Source organism: Gobio gobio (assembly GCF_949357685.1).
Source record: "Gobio gobio genome assembly, chromosome: 22".
NCBI classification, from domain to species: domain Eukaryota; kingdom Metazoa; phylum Chordata; class Actinopteri; order Cypriniformes; family Gobionidae; genus Gobio; species Gobio gobio.
The window spans coordinates 19065170-19091707 of NC_137118.1; the positions used below are offsets into that span (position 1 = coordinate 19065170).

General features: G+C 38.4%; 2 protein-coding genes across 4 annotated transcripts in view; both read left to right on the top strand.

Moving 5' to 3' along the window:
* rabgap1 (RAB GTPase activating protein 1) overlaps nt 1–26538 on the top strand; it is a 135092-nt gene that overhangs the window by 77839 nt on the left and 30715 nt on the right. The gene's annotated exons all lie outside the window — the stretch shown is intronic.
* LOC307118532 (putative G-protein coupled receptor 21) lies at nt 9980–15780 on the top strand. Its single transcript, XM_079804176.1, has one exon. The coding sequence runs from the start codon at nt 10708–10710 to the stop codon at nt 11734–11736; it is 1029 nt and encodes a 342-aa protein (XP_079660302.1). The 5' UTR covers nt 9980–10707; the 3' UTR covers nt 11737–15780.

The following is a 26538-nucleotide window of genomic DNA, read 5'->3' on the forward strand; positions in this document are numbered from 1 at the left end:
GTCTTTTAGAAGATATTTGACTTTCATACTTGGATACAATGAAGTGATGGCTAACTTTACAATTAATTTAAGTTTTAGGGTATTTTTCATACAAAATATCAAAATATGTATCCTATTTTAGACCTCTTTTTAGACATTTTGCTCATTTAATAGTAGCTTACCTTACACACAAATGCCGTGAGAAACTTTAAATTAAATGTATTTATTTTAACAAAAAAATTAAACTTTACATTTTAATTTTGTGTCGATCATCAAACCTCAAACGACAGGCCAAACAGATGTTCAGTCTTTTTAAGGAATTAAGTGTTCATTCATAATGATCTTCACTCCTAAATGTTGCTGGATTCAGTTTTTTAGTTTACTGTATTAATATTTTATACACTCACGATATATGTTGTGTAAGCGGGTAATTACAATCTAGAGAACTCTGGCTTTCAGCACTTGTAGGCATCGCTACTTTTTTCAAGGCTGTTCTATTCGCTAGACGTTTGATAATAGTTACTGTTGTAATTAAGGAGAGCATGTGAGCGAGGAGCGGAATGGTAATATTTCCTCTGGAGCGGAGAACGCCTTTCTGAAGATTTTTAATATTTAATACGAAGCATCAACCGTCTATATAGAAAACATTGACCTGTCCTGTATTGGCAATCTGAAAGACTATAGGAAAAATGTTTGATAGATGCTAGTAGGCTGCTTGGACAGGCTTAAACAAAATCCATAAACTAGCCTAAATCAGACTATTTGAGCTTAAAGTCCGTACTGCTTATGCAAACGTTTGAAAAGAATGTCCTCCAATACCTGCACATTCATTGTAGACCTCAGCGGGGAAAGAAATGTACTTGAGGCATGAAAATGCGCGCTCTACACTGACGGTAGATTCATCGATGACTGGTGCGCGGGCATTTCACTCACGCTTGATAAGTCAACGTCACATGCTGTAGGCTACTACTCAATTCATGATTGGTCACTGCCAAATTAAAATATTAAAGAGAACGATAAAATAACGTTATTAACCGGTTAATGGTCATTTCAAATTAACGTTTCTGTTCAGAACGATTCAAATTGATTTTGATTCCGTTTCCGTTTTTGTTCCTCTTAAAATTTCGTTCGTTTCCGGTTTTCGTTTTCGTTCCTTGAACCGGTTCAGAGCCCTGGTTAAAACCGTAATTAAACTAAACTATACATGTTCTATCTCCATGCATCATGTATTCTCTGGCTCTGAAGGCATTATTGTCAGAGTCCGGCTTGAACGGTTGTTGTTGTTGCACGTGCTATTGAAGCCCCGCCCTCTTCTTGAAAAAACAGGCAGGGAGCACCAGCTGATTTGCATTTAAAGGGACATACACAAAAAACTGTGTTTTTGCTCACCCCAAAAAAGTGGCAATTTTAACAGGCTATAAAACATGATCTGTGGGGTATTTTGAGCTAAAACTTAACATACACACTCTGGGGACATCAGAGACTTCGCTGTTGACGACGTGAGTGATCCTAATGTTGACGACGCTGACTCGCCATCTCCGCAAGTAAACTCTAGAGAGGAATGCACATTTCATAGGGATTACATAAGCATAGAGTAGCATATTTTTTCCGTTTTGAATTGGTTCGTTTAAAAGTAGACATTTCAGTCTTTCTATAGATATATTTTGCATGTCTGTGAGGCAAGTAGCCCATACGCTGAGTTTTGGTTCATTTATGAGCGATCCAGTTCACGGAGACCGAAACAGTAAAACGCTTCCTGAAAATGCATCCTCCAGACGCAATGTGGTGATGTGAAGCCATTTTTGTGTCGTATTAAGAGAGGGAGAGAAAACACGGTATTGCATGTTTGTGATTATTACATTCTGAGAGAAAGATTTCACTTAATTGACTTTATCTGTTGATCTGTGTGGATTAATTTACTCATTAAACCCACATTGCTATAGTGAGAGAATGCTTGTGGGAATTTCCCGCATTATAAGCACAGAGCTTGCGGGAAAGAGTAAAATCATGCGCAGTACTCGCAATCCTGTCCCGAAATTCAAGCCCTGCTAGAGTTGGGTGCAAAGGCTGTAGGTTTTTTTGAGTTAGGCTACATACAGTGATTTCACTGGGCATAGCCATGTCAGCTGTCATTATGTAAAGAAAACATCCCGCAGCACTGAGGTCCCAGGTGGCTACAAGATGTTCCTCTCTTCCACCCACCCTAAAGTCCAAATAAACCTGATGTACACACTGAGTGTGTGTGAGATTGTTGAGCATGCTGAGCAGCTCCTGCACGTTTAGGTTTGTTTCTCAAGCCATACTGAGCTAAACAAACCCACATTTGTATCACTAAAGGTCTTCTAAAGAAGGAAACTCGTCCAGCTCACTCGTCCCACTTCAGCTCGTTCCTTTTCCGCCATTCGTCACCATTTTGTCTTGTACACAAAGTTTCATTACATGAAAACAGAACCGTATGGCGTAACAGTAAATAATATCCATGAAAATTGAGCCCAACACTGCCAATGCTGAAGACCTGCACATGTTTATGTAGTAATCCAGAGTTATCATTTGTGTTTAGAAAGAATTGGTCATGACAAGAGCAGGTTTTGCCAGTTCTTGCGACACATGGAGTTGAATGAATACTGTGGATTCTCAAAGATTTCTTTGTTCGTGAGTTAGGGAAAATCGCTTGTAAAAGGGATGGCCTGGAGTTTTCTCTGGATGGTCAAATCCAACAGTGTGGCACCAATTAAGTAGAGTACTTTACTTAGAAGACCTCACCAACTTCCTAGAAATAATCTGAAATTGATCGTCATTGTGCCATTTAGGGGTAGTGTAGCCTATCCAGCATTTACATTTTTACATTTCATTTTGCAGACGCTTTTGTCCTAAGCGACTTCCAAATGAGGAATGCAGCAAATGGTTCATCGTGAAGTGGCAAATAAACACAATAAGTGCTAAAATTACAAAGGTTAAGACATTGCTTAGAGTAGCATACGCTAGAATAGGGAAGGATTAAGGAAAGCGAAAGCATAGAATTTGTTATGTATTTATTTTATGATGAGGTTAAGTGCTAACGGAAGCGATGAGTTTTCAGCTGTCTTTTGAATATTGTCAGGGATTCTGCATTCCGGATGGAGGCGGGAAATCGTTCCACCAGCAAGGAACAATGAACGAATATGTTCTGGAGAGTGATCCTAACATTTTGCCTGTGTGTCTAAGAGAGCACCCCCCCCCCCCCCCCCCCCCTTTAATTTCTTGTGCATATACTGCAGGGCCCGTATTCATGAAAAATCTTAATGCAAAGAGTAGCTCCTAGTGACAAAATTCTAAGAAATGTGGACGTTTCCTCTTAAAATTAAAGAAAGAATCCTAGTAAAGAAGAAAGTAATTCAGAAAGCATCTTAACCCTTAAAAGAGGTCTTAAGGTCCAAAGTGTTATGAGTATGGACGGGGACTTTTAGGAGGCTTAAGAGTTTCTTTAGCAGGGGAGAAAATGGACGAAACGTGAAGAGGGAGAAAGTGAATTTAAGATTAGATTGTGCAGGGATCATGTTTGTTACCGATATTATTTGAGACACGCTAACATCTCAGACACAGGGCAGAAATACCATAGTGCCAGAAATGGAAGTAATCACTACATTAACATGTTTGGCTACTGGAAAAATGTAACTGTGCAGCAAGTGATGATTTGGATCTGTCACAACCTTCTATATAAGCAAAGTGATCACACAATTACAGCAATTTCAGAACCTTATTGTGTCGCTGTTAATTTCCTATCAAATACACTAAGTACAACATTAACAGCATGGTAAATAAATAATATATATATACATATACACAATTACATTTTCAAATATAATAAAATAGAAAACATTTATTTTAAATTGTAATAATATTTCATAATATTACTGAACTTCTTTCAAAAACTTAAAAAAATCTCATTTAAAGTATTCAAACTTTTGACTGGTAGTGTATATTTTTAAATTGTATAGTTTATTGTGTACTACTATTGTAGTTACACTATTTTACATGTACTGTAATATTTCCTTACACATGCTGTATTGTGAGAGGAGATTATAAAAGACAGACCTGGCTGCAGCCTTCGCTAAAATGACTCACAGACAGCCTTTATTGTGAGGCCTTGATGAAAGGTTTTGTTTCCACTCAGCTAGTTATCACAGACCTGCACTTTTCACCGTCTGCCCTCCTAGGGCTCTGCACTCTGATAGAAGAGGACTAAAACGATCCCTCATAGGGTTTGAGTGAAAGCTAAACCGCAAGCCACACGTTCCTCTCACATTGCATAATTAGTAATTAATGATAGTTTGCTAGTTTTTTAACTCGCAAGCTACAGCTGACGCTAATATTTTTTCAATAATGACAGATGTTGAACCAGGCAAATTCTGAATTCTTTTTTAACACAACAAATGCTTCCTATGTTCCTTATGCTTTGCTTTTGTATGTGTGCGTTTGTGGTTGATGCCTGGGAACCATGGTGATTCATTTCTTAAAAGCGTCGCACAAAGAATAGCCATGCTCTCAGAGTTTTGCCATTGTGTTTAATTCAATGGAGGCATTGAACGGGCCCACATTTCTATTTTGAGTTGTTATCACGGAACTGGCAGGCTGCTCTATAGTTCAACGCTTATGGCAAGTTAAGCAACAAAGTGACATTGACGAAACCGTCTGTCTCTGCTTCCAATAAACATTTTAGTGAGAAATATAGAATTTCCAGTGTTTTGAGAGACAGGCCTCCCTCTGACATATCAGGGCCAAATGGCTGGATTAAGACGAGTGTCGATTTTCACTAGGGCTGGGTCATAAATACACGACACGTCTTAACACCAGGGCTAGAGTGATGACAAGTTTGATTTAGTTTTTACTGAGTGCCTTCACCTTTTCCATGTATTACTCAAGTACTACCACTCTTTCTAACCCCAACAACTTTTCATTTATTTATACTTGTTGCTATGGGAGTTATGGTCACCATGACAGGTATAGTACCAGTGCTTTTACAATGTGAGGTTTATGAAAATGACAGCTGGTTGGGTGTTAAATTGTTCAATTAGACAATTGGAAAAATGGATGTGTTTATATTTATATACTATACACATACAGTCAAACCACAAACTATTCAGACACCAGATATAATTTCTTAATAATGCAGGACACTAGTTTATTTATGTTAGTGATGATGGCAAAATACAGTAAACTGTGACACTGCTTGCTTAGCTTAGCACAAAGACTGGAGGTAAACGGCTCCATCTAGCCTACTGCTCAATAAGTGACAAAATAACGCCAACATTTTCCTATTTACATGTTGTGATGTGTATTACATTGTGTACTAATGAGACCTCATAGCTGGCTACGGCCATCGTGTAGGCAGCCTATAGTTTACCTCAACACTTCAGTTTACATGGTCGTAGCTATTCAGTCTGGTTCAGCTAGATTTGCCACAGAGCCTTTCACATGATATTGCGCTTGTATCAAATTCAAATGGATAAAGCGACTGCCTGGCGCTCGTTATCACTTCACTAGAGCGGCGAAAGTGCCAAACGAGTTCGTCTGCGCTGTGCGTGAGACGATTCAGCCAGTGTTGCCATCTCTCGCGAGACAAATAAGCAACTGCAGGTTCAAAAACAAGCCCAAAACAAGCCCTATATTATTTATTATCATCAATATAATTTATGATCAATAATTTTTTTATCAATAAATGAGCCTGCAACATATTAAACTGAAACCTCTCGGAGTTTGAAAAGCAAAAACAGATATGATTTTACAAAAATCATCAAATTGCAATAAAGGGCACACAATATCATCCTATCAGCAGTGAACCTAATAGTTATAAAAAAGATTATAGCCAAATATCTGTCGCAAGAACTAACCCAAAACGAACACTAAGCACTGGCTTTAACTAGTAAGTTAGCCAAATCACACACAGAACCATGTTTAGCATGCCTGTAGATAAACAATACATAAAAGCTCTAATCAAAGAATCATTTACACTAATGCCAGGTTCGCTGTTGAGATTTTAACGTTAGTGTTTGTAACGTTAGGTGTTCGTCGGATAACGTTAAGTATGAATGAGCATTTAACAGACTGGTTTGCAGAACAGCGCTGTCATCTGTTTACTTCCTTGCTACAACCTATTACAGGAAAACACATCGATGAAAAATAAATCAGACTTACAGGTTGTGGCCCGTAAACAGCTTCTGTTTGTAAATCCAGCTTTCAGGACAAGCCGTTGTGCATATCCTGTATTTAACTCGCGAAGTTTGCGGAAGTTGTCCTCCGTGAAATGTGCAGCGCGCGCGTCGTGCATCCACGCACTGGCAGTGTTTTTTTCACGCAGCTGACGTTGTGCAAATCCTGCATTGAAATCGCGAAGACGGTGGATGTTTTCCTCCGTGAGATGTGCTGCAGGGAGCCCCGCGCGCGCCTGTTCCCCGCTGTCTCATACACACGTGCAACATGCTGTATGTTAAACACTCTGTAACGCACCCCCGTCCCAAGGAAGGCTGAACAGAGCAAGTACCCCAGACCTGCAATCCGGATGAAAATAACAGCGTTTCCTTGGCATCGCGGCAACAACACTCCAGCCTAACTATACCACAACAGCGCCGCGATACAAAATGGCCTCACCCCCCCTTATTTAATATTCTCGGAGGAGGGGTTTATGTAAATATTGAGCCTGGTGATGTCACCAACCCTGGAGGAATGTCTGTAGTCGTCTACTGGCCGTTTGCTGTAGTTCTTAGAAACTGATTTCTTTAAAAGCAAATATCTCCCTTTGCTTTAAACTTTGAACGTTGTAACTTTGCAGATGTTGTTTATGCTCAAGCAGCAGCATTACACGCTAGCTAAAGTTAGAATAGTGAAATCGTGGTTTACCACCCCTTTAAAGTGACAGCCTGCTAATACAGTAAACCTGCTAATACAGTAAACCTGCCGCTGTCTGTCAAACAACAAAAGAACAAGAGAAAATCACTGTGCTCTTGGCTGAATAACCTTTGTATCTTTATTATGTATCAGTGTATATTTATTTCATGTGAAGACTACTGTTTTTAGTTCTTATTTTTAATAACAAATAATGGTCCACCCCTAGTTCAGGTGTCTTTGTTTACCTGGATGTTCTTGATGTTAAGTTTTTGATTAATGTAACTATATATTATCAAGTCAAGCAAATAGTTTTTTGGTATTTAAATATTGGCAATAATTTTTGTTTGTTTGTTTACATTGATGTTAAAATGATATTGTCAGATTTGTGACATACATTTTAGCTAAAACACTGCTGGTCACTTTCAGAAGTTGTAGCGAAGTTTTCTTTTCCCAGAAAGAATGTGAAACACATAAATGGTATCATTCTCAGTTTTTAAATAATTTTTTTAAATATTATTTAACTAGATTTTACACACTTAAAGCAATATTGTATCGCATATCAAATATCGCATTATTTAACAAGGTACTGCATATCGCATTTTTCTTCAATATCGCACAGCTCTAGTATATTTTATTAGATCGTCTGAAATCGACATGGTAACAAGCATCTTATTTTGTGGCCTTGTTTCACTCTGAACCCTTCTGCGCACCCGAACATGTTTGATGGGCTGCATTTCTTTGGCTCATACTATTACCAGATGTTCCCTTGTCCATAAACACAGACACAGAGGTCAGACATACACACAGATTTCTCTAGACACTCCTCACACACCACCCCATGCGGTGAATAAAAACAAACGGCTAACACAAAGCCTGGTCTGTTAGTCTGCGGCAGCCTGCACCTCTTCTCACTTCAAGTACCGGCATTCTAAACACGCCACAATAAATATCAGTCTCAGTGCCAGGCATGACTTAACAAAATAGGGAACAGATAGTCTTGAGCTTGACTGCGTTCAATAGAGGACCTTTCAATACAGCAAATGGTAGCATACATGTCTGTACAAAAATAGTGCCTCTGCTCTGTGGGGTTAATGTCACACTGAATGGTTTAGACCCAGGGGATTGTGGAGGGTTTATGGAGGAAGACTGTGGGTGGTCTATACGGCAGGATTCTGGCTGGTCTCTGCTACGGCAGTGATTTCCAGAGTTTGGCGGACTACTGATCTCTCTTTAAACCCGCTATCTCACTTTATGAAGGAATGAGTATGTGCTGTTTTGTGTTCGCTGTGTTTTCACCGAGCAGCTGAGTCAGGCTGGACTTAGCTAACACCTTCCCATCACTATGGGGACAGCCTTTCTCTTATCTTCTCATATAGCAGATGACTTTAGTCAGAGCAGACGGCCAGTTTAATTTCACATGTACGAAAACAAGGCTTTGAGGAATAGGAGTATAGTTCATACTTGTACTGACTTAATGCCAAAGCAAAACTGTTCGCAACCTGTTTTTTTTCCCTTTAGTGATGTATTGTGATTGATTGTGTAAGTGAAGAAGTTGTAGGACAGGACTTAATCCGTTGTGATAATTGGTTACAACATCAGCTGTCGATGAGAGTCATTGTAGTGTAAGAGCAAGTGGAATGTTATTTAAAAAAAAAAAAAATCTACATGAATAATAATTGAGTAGGACCAGAAATTAAAATGAAAAAGTAAAAATTGTGGACCATATGGTTCTAGGTGACACCTAAATTGCATCCCAACCCATATGGTTGGAGTTGGCGGTTTGCAGAGAATTTGTGGGAAGACAGCTTCAGTGGTTCACCAGAATGATCGACATGTAAAGAAACTGCAAGTCCAACTTTTACAGCCTTTTTTTTGTTGGTCAAATTGAATATGTCTCACTTGAACTCATGCATTCAGCCCTTTCATTCCTCTTTATCTCTTCCTTTCCTCCTCATTGTTCTCTTCCTAATGGATGAGCCCAGTGTTGTCCGCTTCCCACCTTTCAAGTTAGGCCTATTTTTAGCCCCTTGTGCTTGGCTGAAGGGATGCGTGAAAGTGGGGACTGTGTGTGTGTTTACTGATTTTGGCAGTGACAGAATGAAAGGAGACTGACGGGGTGCTATGGTTTTAATATAACTTTGGTGACAGGGAACAGAAACTGATAGGATATGAATGGAAACAGGTACGTTTGTGTTAGGAAAACACCTAGAGTTCAGTAAATCTGTGTGGCTGACGCTTGCTAAAACCTAGACTGGTACAAATCATAGCCTTAGTATTTCAACTGCCGACATGTGTCGATGCTGGCTACATGCTAATCTCTAATGTCACAATCTTTGAGCCCAATTTATCTGATAACATAGTGATGCATGGAACAAATACACAAGACAAATTAGCATGTAGGATGCAACTGACTTAATGCTTCTTAATGTGCATCAATGTTACTTTGCAGGGTTACGTAAATAGGAGCCATAACACTACATTAAATTGTATATAATTTCAAGTAAGAGGACATGAAAAATTTCAGTTGATCTAAAAAGACATTTATGTAGTTGGTTTATTTCTATGACTTTGGAAATGGATACATTCTGACCTTCTTCTGTTTTTGGCATGTGTCCGCATAGGCGAGAGAAAGAGAGAATGCGTGGGAGAATTGTGATGGGAATAGAAGGAAAAGGAAGGACTAAGCAAGAAGTACGGGTTTTACATTGGAAAGAAAGTTGTTAAGGGAGTCTAAAAATCTGAAGGCTATGCATTTTTTGGATGGTTTTTGTGAGAGAATGAGTGGTGGGTACGAGCGGGGTGAAGGAGTGTATGGATTGACAGGGGAAGGGGATGCCTCTCTCTACTCATGCTTCGACATCTGCTCACTGGCTGGAGCCAAGGGTGGGAGGAGTTTTAGTGCTCCTGCTGCAGCAGAGAGAGGGAGGCAGAGAGGGGTAGGAAAGAGCAGGGATGCATCGATGCCACAGAAAAGAGAGAGAGAGAGAGAGAGAGAGAGAGAGAGAGAGAGAGAGAGAGAGAGAGAGAGAGAGAGAGAGAAAGACTGCTTTCTGCATCACACCACTCTATCCTTCATTTACATTCCAGACGCTGGCTCCTCTCAGGAGAGCCCCTTCTCCGTTTGAAATGCCAATCACCACTTGCTGTTTCTTCATCCTGGATCACACATATTTCCTCCACATTGATGTGAGGGAGCTGGGAGCCTGGCACATGCTGAAGAGATTCCCCACTCTTCGTTCGATTGACGACTGAAGTTTCTGAAAAGACATCACTCTGGATTGCATCCTTTTTGGGATTTGCAGGAATAAACAATTTGACTAGGTTCTTGTGAGGAATCTCCAGTGCTGTTTCGTTGTGCGTGATCCTCCGGACTAATAACTGTTTGAGAGCGACTGGGACTTCTGTGATCAGAGTGGCAAGGACTCCGCTTCCTCTGCTTTTTTCCTTGTGCACGTCCTGTGCCGGCAGCTGCCTGCCCTGCTCAGGCGCAGCTGTGCTTCTCCCCGGAAAGGTGGGGGACTGATAAAAGAGGAGGGTTTATTTGCCCTGTACTACTGGGGTTTATCCAGAATTTAAGCTAGACTCACCACCTGCCCCCACAATAGACACTATATGTGATCCAGTGTGTTTTACTCAGTAAGTGACTCTCCCCAGGATACTGTCACTGCATGCGTGTGCGTTAGTGAAAGGATTGGTGTGGACACTGAGGACTAGCGGCTCATGTTGCTGCTGATATGGAAGGCACCTGGCACGGACCCCTCCCCCATGACTATCAGGGGCAGCCGTACTGTGGGCAGCCTTTGCTGAGCTAGGCCCCCAAGGAAATAGCACCCCAATTGTGCGCCCAAGCGCACCCTGAACAAGATGAACACCTCTGAGTTGAACCATAGCACAGAACCCTTCTGCCTGCTGGACATTGGCTACTCTCAGATCTTTAACACCTGCCTGTTGGAAGTAGCTGTTATTTTCTTCTTGACAGTGCTCATCATCTCTGGGAACCTGGTGGTAATATTTGTGTTCCACTGTGCCCCGCTGCTCAGCCACCATACCACTAGCTCCTTTATACAGACTATGGCATACGCAGATTTCCTGGTTGGGGTCAGCTGTCTTATCCCCTCTCTGTCTCTTCTGCACCATCTGGAGGGTTTGAACGAGAAACTCACCTGCATGGTCTTTAGCTACATGGTCTGCGTGTTGAAGAGTGTCTCCATGGCCTCTCTCGCATGCGTCAGTATTGACCGCTATGTTGCCATCACCCGACCTCTTTCCTACACAGCTCTGGTCACACCCTGCCGTCTTCGCACATGCATTACCCTTATTTGGCTGTACTCTGCACTCATCTTTTTGCCCTCTTTTTTTGGTTGGGGCAAGCCGGGGTACCATGGTGATGTATTTAAATCGTGCTCCTCCTGGGACACCCAGCCCCTTTTTACCGCCTTTATTGTTGCGGCCCTCTATGCACCAGCTGCTTTTACTGTTTGTTTCACTTATGCCCATATTTTTCGGATCTGTCGGCAGCACACTCGGCAGATCAGCGAGCGGAGAGCTCGCTTTGGCCCACAGGATCCTGAGCCGGGTGAGCAAGCTTGCACAGACAGACGCTACGCCACCGTGCTCTTCCGTATCACCAGTGTGTTCTACCTGCTTTGGCTACCCTACATCATTTACTTTTTACTGGAGAGCGCAGGGATATACCACCATGCCATTGCCTCATTCCTGACCACATGGCTGGCCATTAGCAATAGTTTTTGCAACTGTCTCATTTACAGCCTTTCTAACAGCGCCTTCCGCAAAGGCCTCAAGCGCCTCTGCCTGCTTTGTCTGCAGCGTACCGACACCAAGAAGCCCCTAGGAGATCCACCAGTACCTCCGCACCCTGTGTGCCATGTGTAACACCATCTTTTGGCAAAATAGTGAGCTTTATGTTGATGGCAAGGCTCTTGTCAGTTAAGTGGATCCGGAAGATTGGTTTTGGCATCTGTGCACTATCCCAGTTCGGTCCCAGTGTTCTGAATGAGGCTAGATGACAGGATTACCCGGTAGGAAGAAATGGACCTTTGACCTTGGTCATTAGAGATGAAGAGGACAACTATGTAAGAGTGGGTTGGTATTTTCAGATATACCATTCTCAGCAGTTTTTGCTACAACGTGAGTCTTGTGAAGTCTTTAGATTGCATTAAATCTTGTCTGTATGCAAAAACATACTTTTCATTTATGACAATACAGCAAAAACAGAGTTGCGCTTAGTTCATGTTTTTCACCGACTTCAAATAGCTGATCTTTTAGACTTTGTGGTGAATTTACCAGCCTTTTGTGGACTTTCAGTTCCGCTCATGTTGTCAGCACAGTGAGAACTGTTTCTCCAGTTAAGGATCTCTGCTTGACGGATGTAAAATCTGAAGTATTATAGACTAGATGTTAAAATTATCTTCTGGACAGAGACTCTGCAAAGATTAAAAGCATTTCCAGGGCTGACCTGGTTTCGGACTCAAAATCATAGTTATGTTTTTACTAGTAATATCCAATTCTTGCCTCGTAATGTCCAAGGATAATCTGATCACTACACTCCTCTCATTGGAGGAATGTGTTTGTTAGATCTGCAGTGTTTCTTGTCTATGAATCAGCTATACGTCTTGACCTTCAGCAATCACAATTGGAATTTTTCTAAAGCCCTTTTCCCAAAGAGCAGAATTCTACTCTAGCCCCTAAGCAATGCTACGATTACATGGTCTTCCTATTTTCTGCTTATTTAAAGCCATGAAGGGATTATATAACCACGCCTCCAGTCAGAGGACATCATCCTTAAAAAACGCATTAATACAACAGGAAACAGACGGCACATTCTGCCCTACTCCTTTCTAACCCTTGAGCGCACTGGAGATGAACTTCCTTGCTGAAACAAACATTCTATCACCCCAGCATCAACTCTTATTCTATAGGCTAACCATCCTGCAAGTCATTCTGAAAGATCTATTTAACTCCTTGGAGTATTTTATCTGATTCAAATTGGATTTCAGTTTGATTTTAATGTCTGCTGGACAGAATGACTCTTGGACTTTCCCTCTGCCCTGCAGTTTCAATCCTGTGCAATTCTTTTGCCATGCTTGGTTTGCGTCCATGGGTTACAGTATGTCCAAACGCACACTCACACTTAAAATATTTCATAATGCAATTAAGCACAACTCTGAATCACATGACCGTAATAGATGTTAGTTGCTTAATTCTGCATTTGGGCCCTTAAGATGAACAACACTGCAGTGGTGAAGGTTGCTGATGTGGACAAGAACCAAAAAAACTGCTTGTGTTCCACTCAAGGTGTATTAGGACACTTGGATAAAATGGGGGTCAGAAGAAAATCTACTAAAACAGTGATATCTGGATGCAGAGGTCAAAGTTTTATGGCAAATGCTTCTGGAGAGTCCTGCATGTGCACACACACACACACACACACACACACACACACACACACACAAAAGCGGCACAACAATAAACTGCATCTTACAGCGCTGTACTATTTATCTTTATGACACACTTAAGAAGCCTCGTACACAGATTCTGTACATAATTCATATGTGGAGGTGCCAAGAAAATAGAGGGCATTGAAAATCATACCCTTTGTCATTTGTTTCATGCTGTGACTATGATTATAAATTCACTCATTTGGATGGTACTGTTAAAAAATACTTTCTTATGTGGATAGCTTTGTCCTTATAGCTGACCAAAGTAACAATATTTATTGATGTTCTCTGATGGATTTAAAAAAAAATACATATATACAGGAACCACAACATCTAATAAGATTGAAAATACTTGTTGAATGGATTGATTATTTGTAGTATGTAAGGCGTTTATTATATAAAATACAGTCTGCATTCCTCTTTGTATTTAATCTAATAGTATTTATTAACTTTACCTTCTCTTAAATTGTTTTAAGAGAATTTTTTTCCATTGGAGGAGAGTGTTATATATTGTGGCATATTCCCAAATACTTTTTGTATGACACCATGGGAAAAAATGCCCAAATTTTATCACCAAAACCAGTAGTTTGACTGTTATTGGGTTAAGAAATGGATCTAGTTGTGATGCCACGTCACTTCAGTTAATGACTGAATTGCCTTAAAGGCTGAAGTTGTCATAACTGTAATACTGTGACGTGAAAATGTGTCTTATGACTTCCAAGAAAAGTGTCTCTTTAAGTGTTTGTTCAAGCTTTTGAGAGGTTATGTGTAAAGTCTGAACTGCCATGTCATGGCAGGGTGCTGTGCAATACTTCCACTCACTAGAGAGTGATAGAAAACATATCACACATAATAGAAAAAAGGGCTTTTTTTCAGCTTGTTTGTTCAAATGTAGATCTTGATCTTGTGGCCTCTGGCCATGTGCTGTTTTTGAACCAGAGCTGAAAGAATTTGTGTGTCTCTGTTTAGCCTTTTACCCATCCCATGCTTTATTGATCGCACATGATTGTGTGTGTGCGCGCACACGTGCATGGATGTGTATGCGCTTTTAACAGAACAAAGGTTTGTGTCTATTCCAGGGACTTGTTTTTAGCATTCGTCTTGATTGCTTTTAGGACTTTTTCATGACCCTGGACCTCTGGACTCACCAAGGACTGCTTCCTCTCTCTCGTATTAAATAAAACAGTCCCTGTATTCACCTAAAGGAATCAAATTAAACGGCCATGCTTGAGAAGCTGCCTACAAAACATTTGCTTGTTTATAAACCATTTGGATCGGTTGAATTTTCAGAAACCATCCATTTGTTGCTCTCATTCAGACTGATGTCTTTCTCATTGGTCGGCAGTTAATTCTTTCTATAAAAATGAAATCAAAATTGTAGTTGGGTTTTCTGCATAAATTGCTGAGAAAATCCAAATCTTGAAGCATGCCATGCGTATCTGTTAATTTTCAGATGCTCTAGATATTGTCTTCTGAGGTTATTTCAACACCTCTATGTGTCTGAAGGATATTGTAAGTGAGGTTGTATATTGATTTTATGTACTACATGGAAATGTATGTTTTGAAATAGAATGGATTTTGAGGCTCTAATGCTGCCTAAACCGGTGTCAGCATAGCATGTTTCGCTTTATAGATGATGGTACTTCTGTCATGGGTAAAAGTTGGAGAAAGGATTTTAACTTTTGGGACATTTTGATGCCAGAGAGCTTTTTTGTTTTGTTTTGTTTTATTTGTTTTTTGTTCTCCTTATGATGCCAAAGTATTCTTTTTTTCTTTCCTGTGGGAAAACTGCTCTGTTCTTGAAATCAAAGTCAAGGGCTAGTGCTCTCAAGGGAGAAAATCTCCCAATATGACTTGCTCTCCGCTGTGCCATATTAGGACGCAGGACCCAACCGGCCCCTGCCATCGCAGAAAATGGAGGGCTGAGCTGGAACAGTGTGTGTTTTCTCCCTGAGGAACACACTTCTTCGTGCACACAAACACACACACACACACTCCCCTCCTTAACCTCATCTTGATTGTGCTAGGCATCTTTATTGAGTTTATTCATGTATGTTTTAACAATCCGTTAAATTGCTGAGCCAGGCTCCTTAATGAATTGCTCATGATCTTGCCTTCCCAAGCGGGTCCGAGTTTTATTTGATTAACTGGAAAGAATTGTTTTTTGCCTTTCACCTTAAAGTATTCCAAATTGTATTTCATTTCTTATCGTGAGTGAACACTTTGCACAAGAGGATATGAAAGCACTGCAAAGTTTTTGTGATTAACAACATTTAGAACTGAAGTTGCTTGGCTGAAAGAACTAGCTTCTCTGTATTTTCTTCAGCATTTCGACAAATTGTCTGGTGTGTGTGTATGGCTGTAGCTGAGGTACTGGTGTAGTGTACCACACATTTTGTAATGTCATGTTTTAGAAAATAATTGTCAATAATATATTTATATTCTGGTATATCTGCACTGAGGAAATAAATGTGATCTCATCCTATCTTTTTTGAACGCTTGTAATTGTGTGAAGAAGTGTATGGTCTCGTGAGTTGTGTGTATGTATGGTGAATGTGTGCCTGTTTTTTAATGTTGATGAATGTGCTAGTATGCATTTCTGACAGCACATTAATAAACTGTTGGTACATACTTGCATTAGCACTTGTTCATCACATGCACACATCCACAATTTAACATCAAAAGTACATGTCAGTGTAAAGCATTGGGAAGCATCCTTCGTTTGTTGATAAAGTACATGTTTTTAAGCCTTGCCAACTTTAACATTTGGTTTTCTGTGACATATTGAAAGGCAGAATTGTCTTTGTTTTCATAAGTACTGTAAGTTTCTCATGACCTTATTTGATGTTGCATAAAATTGCTGGTTTCACCAAATTTAACTTTTTTTTTTCTTGCTTGTCTAGACAAGGTTTCGTCAAGCTAAAATAACATCCCTATTGCAGAATCATCAATTTAAAATGGTTCAAAACAAATCATAATGAGCTTTTTATTCTGCAGTAATATTTGTCTTGCTCGTTTCCTAACCAGGAGTGTCGTGATTTCAGTTTCCAGTGACAATTAATTTGTCTGTCCAACTTTCTGCTCAATGCAACAAGCAGGGCCTAGTTAATGTTTAATATACAATTATGTGGAGCTGGATTTTGAAGCAGTGAGATTTCACAGTGGACAGATTACAACCTACAAACCTAGCGACCAGCAAAATGTCCTGGTTAGGACTAGGGCTGTGTATATATTGCAATATATTTGCCAAAGATTTTCTGGTCATTATAAAAATTAAGCTGTCATAAATAATTGTAGGATTTTGATAATGCGCTTATTATTTAGCTTATTTGTGTTCACACTTGGCATGTTTGATTCGATTAAAACAAACCCTGGTGCGATTTTGTTTTATTAGTGCGGTTCATTTGAGTAAGTGTGAACGCTGCCATCTGAACCCTGGAGCGCACCAAAAAAGCGGACCAAGACCACTGAAAAAATGGGTCTCGTTCCACTTCCAAACAAACAATGGTGCAGTTCGAATGAAATATGGACGCAACACTGACCAAAGACATGTAAACGAACCAAAAACAGGACATGATGTCACAAGATAAAAAGGACAAAATGCTCAAGCATACCTGTTTTTTCTTGTCATAGTCACGATGTTGCCCACCACAGTTTGGTACAAGCATCAGAACTGCGTCTCCTCGATGCAGATCTTCGTTTGTGTGTGTGTGTGACGGAGGGATTCCTGCCACTGTTTTGACTCCTTTACACATTTTATAAACTCTTCATGAGTTCTCAGCTGGTCAAAATACCATCATATGTAGGCTACGCACATACAACGAGCACTTTTAGCCCAGCACACAGCATTGTTTTGGATGTTCGGTAGGTTCCTGTGTGAATTATTCGCTGACCATTCAAGTTAAGAACATGTTCCCTATGCCTTTAGGTTCTATGTCTTTACGTTAAAATGCCAATGTGAACGCTAAGCGGACCAGGACTAAATGTTGTTGTTTTTTTGGTCAGAACCAAAGGAAACCAAGTGAATTGAAATACAAGTATGAACACAACCTTATTTAGCCTTTGTTTCATAAAGACCAGGGGCCTCATTTATAAAAATTTGCGTAGGATTTGCGTCAGAAGTGGCGTACGGATGAAACATAGGACGTGCATACGCACAGAAATATTCAGATTTATAAAACCGTTTTTAGTTTTCCCTTAATTAATCACAATCAATTCTAAATGTAGCGCAGCTTTTGCGGCTTCATGTCACGCCCATAGTTGCCCATAAATAGTCCGTGAAACGCCCACAAGTTAATATTCATCGATTGCGAAATCATGGCAAACACAGTGAGTGAAGTTACGTTTTTTTTATTTCCTCTATGTGGAGTAGAAGTTATCGTTGGCAAGGTGGAAAAGAGGAGAAAAATTTTGTTTTGGAGGGCACAGTGTTGGCATTACTAATGCCAAAAAGGCACTTGAGTGGCAAAAGGTTGCAGACGCCGTAAATGCTGTAGCCTCACAACCTCGGACCGTGGCCGAAATAAAAAAGAAATGGTCGGACATCAAAGTCGAGGCAAAAAAGCGTCTAGCGCTCCATCGCCAGAGTGTGTCTTCTAGCTGTCTGAAGATGCGTTCACTTCGAATCCTTCCATTTGCCACATCTTCTAAGAGCGCAAGATCAGCTATTGTGCGTCATTACGCATTGTGATGGGGCATTTTATTTCCATCCATTTAATTGAATCTGACAAGCTACAGATGTCGGTTATCATCTACGTGGAAATGGGAAATAATTCAGTGCAAATGTAATGTCTTGCAGCTTTCTGAATGGTTGAGACATACGTCATACGTTATTTTATCAAAAATAAAACTAAAGGCATATGCATGAATACCATGATTCCGTAGCTGATGAAGAATTTTTACTATGAAAACAACTTTCCCCTGTGGACAATTAATACATTTATCTATCTATCTATTTATCTATATATCTCCTTAATTATCTATCTATCTGTTTATCTAATTGCATCTATATCTGCTCCGCCAGACGGACACATTGACGAGAATATCAGTTTTGTACATTAGCTACTTCGTTCTGTTTACCATATTTATGAGGATGAATTGCATAACATGCCAATATTATTGCAGAACATATTTCACTTTTCCCTTTGCAAATATGTGTTAATTTGCATTTCTGTAAATTTTCGTTTGATTTTGTTTGTTTTACACTGCAGATCGATCAAACGGGTGTTCGTGTAGGCTGTTAATTTTAAGACTTGCTTTGTGAAGTCTTCATGTTATTTATGAGAGGCATAGCCATTTCTTTTACACAACGGTCTGCAGTTTCACACACTTTCTTCCATCTGCTGACGGTGTCGCCATTTCTCATTTCACCCGTTTTTGTGCGTATGCCTGTGTCAGAGCTTGCGTGAAGGACCGCACATTTTCCCGTCAAGTTTGCTTTTTATAAATGCCAATTATTGCGTAGAGAGCGGCATACGCCTTCTTTTGTGCGTACGCAACGTTTATAAATGAGGCCCCAGTTCATTGGACTAGTTCCACCATCCTTATTTGTCATATAACTTGCGATTATGTGTTAAGACATGTTTGCTGCTCATTCATTCTACTGATTCATTTAGAAACTAAAATCTAGTGACACAGCCCTGGTTTAAAATAGAAGTACATGCTCTAAGGAAGGAGTGTAGAAGGGCAGAAAAAGGATAAATTGCTAATTTCTTCCCAACTATTGCAAAATTCTTTGTCCAAATGTCAAGAAGTGGTTGCTCTGCAAAAGTCTTTAAATTTAAACTTAATTTCTCAAAACTGTCCACAGATTCTGTTCTCCACTATCAACTTAATTCCCCTCCTGTGGTTAGTCTTGATCACAGTCCGGAGTTGTGTGAGAAGTTTTCTAGCTTTTTCATAAACAAAATCGAAGGTATTAAATCTAAAATCCATCTCAGATACTCTGGTACTTGCCTATGAGTCTGGCTTCCAAATTTTTATCCTATTTCATACTCTTAAATTGTTGGATATTATCTCTAATTTAAGATTGACCACCTCTTGATGCTATTACAACTACTTTGCTCAAGGACGAGTTGGATTATGTTGCAACTAATATTCTCTCTGTTATTAAGTTGTTTTTACCCTGAATACTGGAGTAATGATGCAAAAAATTCAGCTCTGATCACTGGAATAAATTGAAATGTATATTAAATTCAAAATATTGCTGTTTTTACTGTATTTTTTGATTAAATAAATGCAGACTTGGTGAGCATGAGACGACTTTCTAAAATATGTTATATATATATATATATATATATACATTTTTACAAATGATTCATTTAGCGAAAAACTGTGGAAATATTACTTAATTATTTTAACAAGATTTGTGTTTTACTTCTCGCATTAAACATACTCTATTTGGCTACAGTGGCTGTTTGGTTAAAGTGATGGTTACTCAGATTACAAAGTTTAAAGCCGTTTCAAAGTAAATACATAAATCGTCTGACTGAAAATGTGTTCATTGTAACACTGTGTCCTAACTTAGTTTCCACAATGACTGTTTACATAATATAGTGTACAATTCAGTCTCATTAAACCTTTCTTTAGTCACTAATGTATTCTAACAGACCCCGGAGATTGCTGACTCTCCCAGACATGTGCCCAGTGGGTGAGATGTTTAACGGAAAAGGATGTGGACCCTCCCTGCCTCCGTCTTAGTGAAGGAGTGGACTACAGTGAACCCACCCTCCGTTTCTCACTCTCTTTCATCAGGCTCACTACACTTTTTATAATCAGCCCCCCCTAGGAAAAACAAAATGCCATTTTCGCTCATTGTTGCCGATCAGAATAAACGAACATAAACAATAGTCAGGGAAAAAAGTACAGGGCTTCCTGCGGAAGCAACCTTCCCTCACCACACACACACACAATCTCACCATCACAGTCAAAACCCAACACAAGTTATGTTTTGTGCTCTGCACTCACGCAAGAGGTTCACACAGATCCCCCTTTTAAGCAGTCTTATGTCACCATGACTTTCTTAGCACCTCAGGCTCCAGGATGACTTTCCCCAATGCTGGCAGAACATAAATATGGCTCCTTATCCGAGACATCAGGTACTGTGTCTTCCCAGCAAACCCTGAAACATGGTCAGGCTTCCTCCTCCTGGACAGAAAAAAAAAACCTTGGCATTTTTTTGGCATCATCTATTCATTCTTTGTTTATTATTCATCTTTTCCTGCCATTCTTTGCATTCTTTCTTTTCTTTAATTCATCTTGTTCATTTTCATGAAAATGCTTCAGGTGAAGAAATATGTACTTCTTGAACTAAAGACCTAATGCTTGGCTTCTGCTCAGAATATCATTGTATTGTTTGTTCAGTCGTTCATTCTTTGTTCATAAAAATGCATTAATAATGCAATTAATACAAACAATGACTTGAATACAATCTTATATAATGTTTGGCATGTAACGTTTTTCATTTCTAAATTAAATGTTTTTGATTATTTAGAGTACAAAGTCAAAATGTTTATGAATTTTGAAGTAAAATTCATTTAAAAAATCTAATTAAAAGGATACAATTCTTTAAATAAAACATACGATAAAGCAGTGTTAAAATTTTATAAACATTGAAAAAACCTTTGTCTGCCAAATCAACATGCAGAAAAATACGAGAAATTATATTATGATTGTGTGTTGCTTGAAATATCTAATAAATTGAAATTTTTGTGACAAGGCAAGGTTAGTGAGGTTGTAAAATGTCATGTTGTACATCCTGAAAACATTTTTTTTAGTGTTATTTATAAAAAATTAAAAAAGCTTTTACCTTAAAATATGTATTTAAATTTTTTTGACAATGTATTCAATGTGTAGGGAAAATGCAAAAAAAAATTTTTTTGAAAATGGTATTAGCACATTTTTTAGCACATTAATTTTAAACAAGATTTGTGTGTGTGTGTGTGTGTGTGTGTGTGTGTGTGTGTATATATATATATATATATATATATTATATTTATTATATTTATTTTTATTGGACATTCTTATTTGTCTTTCACCCTTTCAAGTAGTTACAGTCACCTAAATCATTTATCAGACATTAGTTTGGGACTTTTTGGCATGTAGTCCATCAGTCCAGATCTGCTTTCCATCCTTTTTTAACCCCAATAGTTGATTTCTCTAATCTGAGACTAAACTATATCCTGAACCCAGTCTGATCTTCCCCAGAGACATGCTTTAAATCAGGTGCAGTCCAGTCAGACTAGTCTGTTTTTAGCTTCTTCTAGTCCACTGGATTCACCCTAACCCTGTACTAGATTCTTCTTAGACCCTTTTCCATTCTCTTCTCATCTTGCAGGACCTAGGTCGTTTGAGCAGTGGGTCAGTCTGCCTCGCCGTTCGGCCTGAGTTTGCGCAGCTTCTGAGCACGTCAGCTGAGCTGCTGGCTGCAGATGCATTATTTAGTGGCTCCTCTCTTCCACATAAACATAGCATCAATTATAGAAAGAGAGGGTAATTAATCTTTGAAAAGGAGGTATGCTTACTAAGGCAGGAATCTACTGCTAGCACAAGTGTGTGGGAGCACTTCTGAGCACCTTGCATGCGTACACGCCGGTCTGTTTGGGGTTTCTTCAGGAAAAAAAAAACTTCCCTGAAGGTTATTTCCTGGGCTTTTGTCTTAGTACCTTGTTAGCAGGTGGCAATTGACTTATATTGCATGAGGGATGGTGTGAATTAGGTAGGAGGCCCAAACCTACAACGCATATGGCGACTTTTCTGTGAGAGTCTGGAAAATTACTGACAGAAGCAATGTAACAAGCCGATGAAAGCAGAACACATACTCCTTCGCTTTCATCACCTTGTTCCATTCCTTCTGTCGCCATTTGTCAGTGTGATGGAAGAACGGCAGTGCGTGACGACCGATATTAATCATGCTTTTTGGAGAAGATTGTAGTCTTGTGCTTGAAAGAAGATGAATAAAACATGGTGTCCTGAATTCAGGCTGAACCCCACCGTCCATACGTGCACAACCAACGAGAGTTGGGAAAACTGGAGCAGACCAGGGGTAACGCATTATCAGATTACTTTTCCCAAATAACTATTAAAGTAATGCATTACTTTTAAATTTACAACAACATATCTGAGTTACTTTTTCAAATAAGTAATGCAAGTTACTTTGTTTTCCCATTTATAGACCGGCAAAACATTGAACTGTTTTGGTTACCATTGACTTCCATTGTAGTTCCATATACACTGAGACATTATCTCAAATTATCAAATTTGAAACAATTCGGAACAAATTATTTATGTTCCACAGAAGAAAGAAAGTCATACAGGTTTGAAACGACATCAGGGAAAATTGCATGATGCATTGGGTGAACTATCCCATTAATACCCATTTAAATCCCATTAATCTCATGGCATTATTTATGCAATTTTAACTGCAGTATAAATTTCATGCCACATCTGAGCTGAAATTAATGGTCTGTAAATATATCTAGATACCAATTCAGATGCAGCTTTTAAATAAAAAATATGGCCATTGTAGCCCAAAAGTTTATGTGTAATAAATTCTGTTGTGTTAAATCAAATCAAATATTATTTCTTAAGCCAATTTTTGTAATGTTGATACCTTTTTCATTTCACAATAATGACGTTAAATTATCCTTTGTAATTTCTTGGTAATTTCTCCAAATTTGATTAGTGATTAGTTTATGAATAATTAATTTAATTAATAGGCACATCATATTATTAATTAGATTAAAATATTTTAACTATATAGCCGTATTTAAAATATATTAAAATAACAAACAGTACAACAGTTAGTTCAGTTGTATTAACATTTCACAATATTACAGTTTTTACTGTATTTTTCATCAAATAAATGCAACCATGGTGAGCAGAAGAGACTTCTTTCAAAAACATTAAAAACATCTTACAGACCCCAAACTTTGGAACAGTAATGCATTTTCTCATTAAATTTCTTTATATATAGTGCCATCAATTATATTGCAATTATATTTTTATAGTAAAATGATGGGATTCATACATATAACATGATTGTTATAATTATGATTTATGTGTTCAGAAAAATAAACCGTTATATTCTACAGAAAGGCAGAGTCGAAAAGTGTACAATTGGCTCTAACATTGAGGGTAAGTTAAAATTTGAACAGCAATATTCAAAAATAAATGGTAATCATTTTTCAATGAGACTATATTAGCCATTTTCAGATTCAGTTGTAATCTGCAGGGCCGTGAGAGTGGAGTTTTCTGCAGTCGTAGATTTTGCCCATGCTCAGGCAAGTGTGAATGTGTGCGTTAGATATGCAGTAACGAGTCATTACTCTACTCCTCTCCCATCTCTGATATTAATGAGCACATTTAATAATCACTTTAATTATGATAGATAGTTCAGAATCATCATGTGACTTCCCTTCTCACTTAAAGGGTCTTTAACATTGCCCAAGGCGGGTTACAAGTCAAATCAGTACTTCTACTTGGAAAAACAGAGTTATAGGAATCCGACATAAGCATTATGGAGTGATATTATGAGCACATTAAGGGAGTTGAACTTCAATATTCCAGGAATTGATGTAGAAATGTAGTGCACTGTCTTTGCTGTACTGTGCGAGTAACTTTATTTTCATGGGCATGATGTAATATTTTGCATTATTGTCTTTTAAAATGGCAAAAGAAAGTGGCAGCAGTTTGCCCTCAAGCTTCCATGACTCCCGCAGGGTGTGCGTGCGTGTGTGTTTGAAAGAGAGAGCACCTATAAATAGATGTTGTATAATCTAGATTGAGTTTTGTGACATATCATGTAAACTAAAGCTGTACAGTAACTCTGTAGCTATTTTTGTATTTGTATCATTGTAAGCATTGTAACGCATTACAAGTAACAAGAGTTATGTAATAAGCTTTTTCAAATAAGGAACTCAAATTACTTTGTTTTCCCGTTTATTGACTGACAGCTCTCCTTTCAAACATGGTTATTGTAGTTCTAGACTAAATACACGCATTTAGTCATGTTGCTTGCACAAAAACTGATTCAGTATTCCTCAAAATGAACAAAAACAGTGAAATGCAAAACTCAGAATATTACACAAACCTGCAATAATTAAATGTTAAATAACACAAATATACTTTTTTGTTTACTCATATCTTTGCTGCTGACCTTTGATTATCCAATCCATACTAAGTAGTGCTGTCAATTGATAAAAAAATTAACAAATTAATCAAACATTTTTCTGTAATTAATCGCGATAACGTTTTAACCTTTTAAAAAAAATTATATTGTAATCATTTCATATTTAATCTCCGAATTAATGTAGAAGCAACATAATGACTGTAGCCTAATACATTTTAGCCATTATAGCCATTCAGCATTACAGTATTTATTATGTTTTTAAAAAATACAACTTTTAAGTTTTAAGTCAAAGGTTGATTAATTTAAGTGAACTTAAAGCAATCTTCACACAACCCATTGTAATAAATGCCACATTTACCTGTGGCCTTGAATATGTCAGTGCTCAATATTTTCTATTGACCCAGTCAGGCCGGTTCAGATTTTTACTTGCCCTTTCAATATGCACACAATTTTTATTGTTTTCGTTATAAAACACCTCATTAATCTAAATCTAGATTAATCCTTATTAAAGTTACAAAAGTTATTCAGTCAAGAGCAGTGAATGATTTAATCATTAATCCTTAATGATAGACAGCAGCAGGTTTATTAGGCTGCTGTCACTTTAAAGGGATAGTTCACCCAAAAATGAAAATTAGCCCATGATTTACTCACCCTCATGTCATCCTAGGTGTATATGACATTCTTCTTTCAGACGAATACAATCGGAATTATATTTAAACATTTCCTGGCTAATCCAAAAAATATAGATATTTAAAATGTCATTATGTAAAATAACTAGCTTCTTGCAGACAGCGAGAGAATAACAACTGAAATGACGCATGCGCTGAGGTTTTGCTCTATCGTCTTCGTTAAAAAATGACTTTTAAATTGTGAATTGTTTGTTGACCAATATTTGACTTTAAATGCAAAAATTTTTATGAATTCTGATTTAAGTACTGTCTAAGTATGTGTTGGATTGCAGGTAGCAAGCATGTTCATGTAGAAAATGTGTTTTCTTTTATTAGTTTGCTTTCTTTTTCTTGTCTAAGATACATTAAGGAAAGTATTTAAATAATCCAAAAATGCATATTAAATTGAATTGAATTGATTTGCTGTTAACCCAAATATTCACAACTCCACCAAAGGGCTTTTTAAAGGCTGATTAATCATCTAGTCTAAGGATGGCTTGAGTTGAACGGTGACATAACTGACTCTTACTATATAACATGGTCAGAAATAAACACAACACATCGCAGTCTTTGTTTACGACGCTTTGTTTTGAGAGAAAAATGTTGCATCCAAAGTAATTTAATTCAGCATCTTTGTGCCATCACAAGCCGGCTTTGATGTAAGGGGTACAATAATAGATGGATGGGAAAAATAAAGTGCGACAGAAATAGGAACGGGTGTCCACCAACAGTCTGTGGCCCCAGGAGCTCACGGTTTGTTTATTATGGGAGCGATCTAGTTCAATGTGATCTAGTTTTTTGCAACGGTCTATCTAGACTGAGTTGTTGTTGTTCTAAAAACTTACATAGTGAGTACATTATAAAACTACAAATGTTAGCATTTCCTGATTTCTGACCAGTAGATTTGATGGGAAAATAATTTTGAATGGCCGTCAAAGGAGAAATGATTGTCTGCGTAATGGCCTAGTTAAAGCAGGGGCTAACTGTTTACTCTAAACTAACCAACCAAACTTTGGTAACACCTGCATAAACTTAATAGAATTTGAACATTTGCTCTCTTCAGTCATAACGTCATCCTTTTCAGCAACATTGTAGATAATTCAAATCCACAGGAAATTGCAGGACAATCCTAACTTAATTGGATAGATTGAAATTTGATCACAGTGAACTCTAGTGGAGTAGTGTTTCTCTGGTCAGGTAAAGTAACATCTCCTCCAGAAAATGAGTCTCCCTGTCTCCATCTTTTGATTTCAATATCATCTCCATGGCACCCCCCACAGGATTTGTCTAGGCATTTTACATGTTCTCTCAGTCTTGTTATGGTGCTCTTGGATTGAGTGCATCATGTGCCCTTTTCTGAGAGCCAATAATTGGCTGATTTAAGTGGGCCAGTGAAAGATAACAGTCCTCAATCTTGTGGAGTCACGTCTACCATCTGACA

What these genes read in the sequence shown, in the direction of transcription:
- LOC307118532 (XM_079804176.1), top strand. Translation starts at nt 10,708, where the DNA reads ATGAACACCTCTGAGTTGAACCATAGCACAGAACCCTTCTGCCTGCTG.